The sequence below is a fragment of the Poecilia formosa genome, unplaced genomic scaffold (genome assembly GCF_000485575.1).
Source record: "Poecilia formosa unplaced genomic scaffold, Poecilia_formosa-5.1.2 Scaffold480, whole genome shotgun sequence".
Lineage (NCBI taxonomy): Eukaryota > Metazoa > Chordata > Actinopteri > Cyprinodontiformes > Poeciliidae > Poecilia > Poecilia formosa.
Window position 1 is genome coordinate 119,396 of NW_006800419.1, and position 7,741 is coordinate 127,136.

The 7,741-nt window shown below is 49.0% G+C and overlaps 1 protein-coding gene across 1 annotated transcript in view; it reads right to left on the bottom strand.

The window, feature by feature from the left end:
- The window catches only part of LOC103156419 (serine/threonine-protein kinase D3), a 30,605-nt gene that overhangs the window by 9,480 nt on the left and 13,384 nt on the right, over positions 1-7,741 (bottom strand). Inside the window, exons 8-20 of the mRNA XM_016664326.1 lie at positions 6,366-6,467; positions 5,536-5,588; positions 5,386-5,458; positions 5,205-5,311; positions 4,966-5,127; positions 3,143-3,285; positions 2,945-3,068; positions 2,630-2,707; positions 1,797-2,067; positions 966-1,018; positions 816-888; positions 635-741; positions 396-557 (exon numbers count right to left, since the gene is read on the bottom strand). Of these exons, the coding sequence (XP_016519812.1) occupies positions 396-557; positions 635-741; positions 816-888; positions 966-1,018; positions 1,797-2,067; positions 2,630-2,707; positions 2,945-3,068; positions 3,143-3,285; positions 4,966-5,127; positions 5,205-5,311; positions 5,386-5,458; positions 5,536-5,588; positions 6,366-6,467 (1,508 nt within the window). The remainder of the gene's footprint in view (positions 1-395; positions 558-634; positions 742-815; positions 889-965; positions 1,019-1,796; positions 2,068-2,629; positions 2,708-2,944; positions 3,069-3,142; positions 3,286-4,965; positions 5,128-5,204; positions 5,312-5,385; positions 5,459-5,535; positions 5,589-6,365; positions 6,468-7,741) is intronic.

Sequence of the window (7,741 nt, forward strand, 5' to 3'; positions counted from 1 at the left end):
GGGTGGAACCGGGTCGGAAGTTCTAATGCAAACACGGTCGGCCCTACTTTGAACCCGTTCCTTGCAGTGCGAAAACGGCTTTAGTTTGAGGCCAAATGTTGAGTTAGCAAGTTAAATATTTAGTTTCAAATGTTTAGATTAGTTCAATATTTACCTATTTTAAGCTAAATTTGTACTCAATTCAAAGCTGAATAAGTAGCTTAACGCTAAATATTTACTTAGGAAGCTAATTATTTAGCTAACCAACATTAGTTAGCTCAAGTTAAGCTAAGTATTTAATTTAAAACTAATTCGCTGGAGTTTTCCTGGTGTGAATGCACCGTCTACATTTTCCTCCAAACAGTAGGACGGTTGTGAATGATTCTGGTTCTGTTGGTTCTGTTGGTTCTGCTCACCTGTGTCACCAGGAACTTGGTGAGGCGTTCTGGCAGCCGGCTCTTGTCGCTGGATAAGATCATCTCCAGCATGTCTCCATGGAGCTTCTCCATGACAACAAACACCTGCTCAGGTGTCTCAAACATGCAGTCCAGGTTGACGATGCCAGGGTGGTGGAGGTTCTGTGGAAACGGACCAGAACCGGACCTGGATCAGCAGTGGTTGAGAAGAACGGCCCCCTGGTGGTGGAGTGGCGTACCTGCAGGATGGCCACCTCGTTCCTCAGCTGGCTCTCCTGCTTGGTGGGGAACCGCATCTTATCGATGATCTTGATCGCCACGTCTCGGCCCGTCTTCCTGTGTTTCCCTGCAGAACGTGGGCAGAATCGGGTCGTGTCGGGTCGGTTCTGGAACGTTTATCAGCCGGCAGGATTGTCTCACCTCCGTAAACGATCCCGAACTGTCCTGAGCCAAGAACCTCATCGGCAAAGATCTGGTACACCGAGCTGATGTCCTGCAGAGAGAGAACCGGGTCAGGACTGGGTCCAGTTCATCAGAACCAGGTCAGAACCTAACAACAGGATGACTCACCACGTTCTCCTGGATCTGGGAGTTGGACACGGATATGCTGATGGAGAGTTCCTCTGGAAAACAGCAGAGAAGTTACAAGCTGCAACCAGCAGGCTTTTATTGTGACATCTCTGACCTCACTTCCTGTGTCTGTGCTGCACTTCCTGTCCCTTCCTGACATTAATCCGTCCTGACAGCGGAGAGCTCCGGGCCGCCGGACCCTCATCGATTTCAGTCTGGGGGCCGATCAATGGAGCCGTGCACGTGCTCCAGTCAGCTCACCCTGCTGGGTCAGAACCTCGGCCATGCAGGCTGCATGAAGCTCGGAACCAGAACCGGTTCTGACAGCAGGAACCATTAACCTCCCCAGAGTCTAAACTGGTTTAAACTGGTTTGAGTCCAGCAGCCTGTGAAAGCTTGGTGAGGTCGGGGTGAATGGATGGTCCTGTGTTTCCATGGTAACTGGAGGGTGTGGTGGGCGGTTCTGCTTCACTAACCCTTCATCTGAAGGCAAAGTCATGGATGCTGAAACGGGCTGAGCAGGTTCCGCCGGAACCAGAACCCGATGGAGTAGAGCTTTTCCTCCACTCACTTTTTAAAACATTTGACACGTCTGGAAACCATCAGATCACGACGACGGGTTTTAGAGTAAAATATAACATTAACAGACTCGGATCACTTCAGCATCAACGTCTGGTTTGAAATCCTGGATGGACTGAATCTGGATTAACGCGGCTAATGGGTCTAAATCCAGCTTAACCAGGTTTAGTCCCTAATCCAGTTAAACATGCTCCAAATCCTGATCAGTCTGACCAGTATGCCCTCCAGTCTAACTTGGTTCTGGGAACTCACTGTGGTCCTTGCTCAGCCCGGCGCCGCCGCTGGCCTTGGGGGTGACGGGCATCAGCGCCTGCCTGATGGCCTTCTCCCAGCTGCGCCCCACGGCCCGGCCCACTCCGGACGCGGCCGGTGCCGGGTTGTGGGGCGGCCCGCCCGCGTTTTCCCCGACGTAGTAGACCGTGGAGGCGGTGATGACCTCGAAGCAGTGTGGGCTGCCGCCCTGGGCAAGATGGCTGAAGTCCTGGGCCGCCTCCACCCGCAGGATCTCGGACAGAGGGATTTCCTGCCGGGAGAGAGAGAGTTCCTGAGAGGAGGAGAGGATTCATCCCTTCATCCGTCCTGAATCAGAGCGGCACTCCGCTCATGAAAGCAGAGAGGAAGCTGCAGGGTCAAAGGTCAGGCATCACATCAAGGAAACTCCTGAGATTTATTGACTGGATCCATCCGCTGCTGAAAGTAGTCCCTCAGATTCCTCCTGAACACAAGCCGAGCCGAGGCCGCGCAGAAGCAGAACAGCAACACGTTTTCCCTCCACCAAGTTTCTAATGTTTTATTCTCATGAAGAGTCAGAGTGCTGCTGGAGATGAACCCAGAGAACCTGCAGCCTGACCAGGTTCTACTGGTTCCGACTCACCAGTAGAACATCTGGAATAATATAAATGCACTCCACACTTTTCAGATTTTGATTGGTAAAAATGAATGGTAAAAAGAGCCAGGAATCATTTCCTTCTGCTCCACGTTTCCCTGAAGATCCCAGCAGAGGTTTGTAAACCTGAGGGTGTGGCTGTGGTCATCATGGTAACAGCATGAAGCAGAGCCTCTGATGGGTCGGCTCGCAGTCCTACCTTGTAGAACTTGGCTCCACTGTCGTTCTGGAACAGAGTCAGGCTTTTGGTGTCCAGCCTCCAGTAGTGCCTCTTCCTCTGCAGACACACACACACACACACACACAGCATTGTCTTCATCACCTTCATCAGCACTTCCTGTCTAAACGTGTCAGAGGGAGGAGAGATTCCCTCGTTTGGGGATTGACGAGTTGAAGGAACCTCAGAGGGATTTAACTTGGTCTGATCTGACCGGGTTCTGGGCTCAGAACCAGACCTCATGGTTCTGGTTCTGAGCCCAGACCCCCTGGCCGTCCCTGGCAGCGGCGTGCTCACCAGGTTGTCCCGGCTGCTGTAGTGGACCATCCAGCCCTCCTTGACGGCGGCAGAGCTCCTCCTCTTGGTGTGTTTCACTGACTGCACCACTCTCATCAGAGGGATGTTGCTGCTGGTCGACGGGCTGCAGGAGGAACGCCAACTTCCTGTCAGAGGCGGGTCTCCTTCCTGCTGACCAATGGGAGGCGGCCGTCTCACCTGATGGCTCTGGCCGTCTCGTCGTCTTTCTCTGCGTCTCCCAGGGAACCGTCCATGAAGAAGACTTTGTCCTCGGGCGTGGACGGCTCGTCCTGCTCGTCCAAACTCTGACCTCCATCGCTGTTCAGGTCGCAGGCCTCCACCTCCANTTTGACTAGACAGAATACTAATTCAAGATATCAATAATGTCATTCTGACTAGTCGGAATGTCAATTTAAGATATCTTAAATAGAAAAGCTGTGTAATTCAAGATATCTATATTCAATTAGAGATATCTTAAAAGGAATTTTGACTAGTCAAAATTACAATTCAAGATATCTTTAATTTAATTTTGTGTAGTCATTATTTGAATTTAAGATATCTATAATTCAGTTTTCACTAGTCAAAATTACATTTCTCCTATCCTGGGACTGACTAGTATATATTCCATTGAGGGAATGTAACTTTACCATATTAACTGCTCATATGTTAACATAAAGGCTCGTTTTGAAGTATAAGCTGCTACTTACAGGCATCGCTTCAAAGAAGTCGACCTGGAATGCGGCGTTCATAACAGACACGTGTTCATCTGCTCTACCGCTAGCAAACAACCCTACTGACTAAATAACATACAAGTCAAGCAGTTCCCTAAAAGTCCAACAGATGGCAGCAATGCGCCCCACAGTTTACCGGACACACTTCCTGCTAAAGAGCCCCCTGGTGGTTGAAGAAAAATCCACATATAAACCAGAAAATACAATAAAAGAAAAAAATGTGAATGCTCTCTGGTATTGTTCAGGGGGCCGGTGTTCTGTCAGATCAGCCTACATTTTCAGATAGTCATACCTTAGCTCAGACATGTAGCTGTCATTACCATATGATTTTATTTAATCAGCAACATAGAATCATGGCGTAGATCATCATACACTTTGTTATTAACAGCTGTGTGACATCCTGACTTAGCGGTTAAGCAGGTTAATGAGTTTTACAGGTGTGTTGTAATTGACTGCAGCTGCAGCCAGACCTGCTTTAAATACACTTTGAAACCACGACAACGCATCTATATCTATCTAGTTATCATATTATATCATATTATAAACAATTTAATGACTTATTTTCGTCATAACTTGTTGCCTCTGCTGAACTGACAACTCGTCTGACGGTCGGACTTCTTAATGCGCGGCCATGGTACTACCTGCATGTATGCTATCCTGACAGCGTATCCGATACAACACCGGACCAAATGTGGAGGTGGGCCGGATTCGGCCCGCGGGCCGTAGTTTGGGGACCCCTGATCTATGTCATGATTCTATGTTGCTGATTAAATAAAATCATATGGTAATGACAGCTATACATGTCTGAGCTAAGGTATGACTATCTGACAACGTATGCTGATCTGACAGAACACCGGCCCGATTGGAACCACAGCTCTTGTGGTTCCAAAAAGCCGGGTGGAACCGGGTCGGAAGTTCTAATGCAAACACGGTCGGCCCTACTTTGAACCCGTTCCTTGCAGTGCGAAAACGGCTTTAGTTTGAGGCCAAATATTGAGTTAGCAAGTTAAATATTTAGTTTCAAATGTTTAGATTAGTTCAATATTTACCTATTTTAAGCTAAATTTGTACTCAATTGAAAGCTGAATAAGTAGCTTAACGCTAAATATTTACTTAGGAAGCTAATTATTTAGCTAACCAACATTAGTTAGCTCAAGTTAAGCTAAGTATTTAATTTAAAACTAATTCGCTGGAGTTTTCCTGGTGTGAATGCACCGTCTACATTTTCCTCCAAACAGTAGGACGGTTGTGAATGGTTCTGGTTCTGTTGGTTCTGTTGGTTCTGCTCACCTGTGTCACCAGGAACTTGGTGAGGCGTTCTGGCAGCCGGCTCTTGTCGCTGGATAAGATCATCTCCAGCATGTCTCCATGGAGCTTCTCCATGACAACAAACACCTGCTCAGGTGTCTCAAACATGCAGTCCAGGTTGACGATGCCAGGGTGGTGGAGGTTCTGTGGAAACGGACCAGAACCGGACCTGGATCAGCAGTGGTTGAGAAGAACGGCCCCCTGGTGGTGGAGTGGCGTACCTGCAGGATGGCCACCTCGTTCCTCAGCTGGCTCTCCTGCTTGGTGGGGAACCGCATCTTATCGATGATCTTGATCGCCACGTCTCGGCCCGTCTTCCTGTGTTTCCCTGCAGAACGTGGGCAGAATCGGGTCGTGTCGGGTCGGTTGTGGAACGTTTATCAGCCGGCAGGATTGTCTCACCTCCGTAAACGATCCCGAACTGTCCTGAGCCAAGAACCTCATCAGCAAAGATCTGGTACACCGAGCTGATGTCCTGCAGAGAGAGAACCGGGTCAGGACTGGGTCCAGTTCATCAGAACCAGGTCAGAACCTAACAACAGGATGACTCACCACGTTCTCCTGGATCTGGGAGTTGGACACGGATATGCTGATGGAGAGTTCCTCTGGAAAACAGCAGAGAAGTTACAAGCTGCAACCAGCAGGCTTTTATTGTGACATCTCTGACCTCACTTCCTGTGTCTGTGCTGCACTTCCTGTCCCTTCCTGACATTAATCCGTCCTGACAGCGGAGAGCTCCGGGCCGCCGGACCCTCATCGATTTCAGTCTGGGGGCCGATCAATGGAGCCGTGCACGTGCTCCAGTCAGCTCACCCTGCTGGGTCAGAACCTCGGCCATGCAGGCTGCATGAAGCTCGGAACCAGAACCGGTTCTGACAGCAGGAACCATTAACCTCCCCAGAGTCTAAACTGGTTTAAACTGGTTTGAGTCCAGCAGCCTGTGGAAGCTTGGTGAGGTCGGGGTGGAGTGAATGGATGGTCCTGTGTTTCCATGGTAACTGGAGGGTGTGGTGGGCGGTTCTGCTTCACTAACCCTTCATCTGAAGGCAAAGTCATGGATGCTGAAACGGGCTGAGCAGGTTCCGCCGGAACCAGAACCCGATGGAGTAGAGCTTTTCCTCCACTCACTTTTTAAAAAAACATTTGACACGTCTGGAAACCATCAGGTCACGACGACGGGTTCTAGAGTAAAATATAACATTAACAGACTCGGATCACTTCAGCATCAACGTCTGGTTTGAAATCCTGGATGGACTGAATCTGGATTAACGCGGCTAATGGGTCTAAATCCAGCTTAACCAGGTTTAGTCCCTAATCCAGTTAAACATGCTCCAAATCCTGACCAGTATACCCACCAGTCTAACTTGGTTCTGGGAACTCACTGTGGTCCTTGCTCGGCCCGGCGCCGCCGCTGGCCTTCGGGGTGACGGGCATCAGCGCCTGCCTGATGGCCTTCTCCCAGCTGCGCCCCACGGCCCGGCCCACTCCGGACGCGGCCGGTGCCGGGTTGTGGGGCGGCCCGCCCGCGTTTTCNATCAATTAACACAAAGTTTTACATTTTTAAAGCCGCAGGAGAGAAACATGAATCAAACATAAACCGGAGATCCGCTTTTATTTTGAAAAGCCTGCCTGGGGTCCAATGAGAAACTGAAATTTTAAGATAACTTCCGTTGTGATAGTACGTGCAAGAGGGTTTGACTGTGAATGTGAGAGGGTTTGTAGGTTTTGGCCTATGGGGCCTCTCATGCTACTTACAGGCATCGCTTCGAAGAATTCAACCTGGAATGCGGCGTTCATAACAGACACGTGTTCATCTGCTCTACCGCTAGCAAACAACCGAACTGATTAAATAACATTAAAGTCAAACAGTTCCCTAAAAGTCCAACAGATGGCAGCAATGCGCCCCACAATTTACAGGACACACTTCCTGCTAAAGAGCCCCCTGGTGGTTGAAGAAAAATCCACATATAAACCGGAAGTATATACATTAAATGAAAAAAAAATCTGAATGCTCTCTGGTATTGTTCAGGGGGCCGGTGTTCTGTCAGATCAGCCTACATTGTCAGATAGACCTAGCTTAGCTCTGACAAGTATAGCTGTTATTACCATGTGATTTTATTTAATCAGCAACATAGAATCATGACGTAGATCATCACACACCGTTATTAACAGCTGTGTGAGGTTAATGAGTTTTACACGGTGTGTTGTAGTTGACCGCAGCTGCAGCCAGACCTGCTTTAAATACACTTAGAAACCACGACAACGCATCTATATCTATCTAGTTATCATATTATATCATATTATAAACAATTTAATGACTTATTTTCGTCATAACTTGTTGCGTTTGCTGAACTGACAACTTCTCTGACGGTCGGACTTCTGAATGCGCGGGCATGGTACTGACTGCATGTATGCCATCCTGACAGCGTATGGCTATCTGATAGAACACCGGACCAAATGTGGAGGCGGGCCGGATTCGGCCCGCGGGCCGTAGTTTGGGGACCCCGATCTACGTCGTGATTCTATGTTGCTGATTAAATAAAATCATATGGTAATGACAGCGGATACGTGTCTGAGCTAAGGTATGACTATCTGACAACGTATGCTGATCTGACAGAACACCGGCCCGATTGGAACCACAGCTCTTGTGGTTCCAAGGAGATGGGTGGAACCGGGTCGGAAGTTCTAATGCAAACACGGTCGGCCCTACTTTGAACCCGTTCCTTGCAGTGCGAAAACGGCTTTAGTTTGAGGCCAA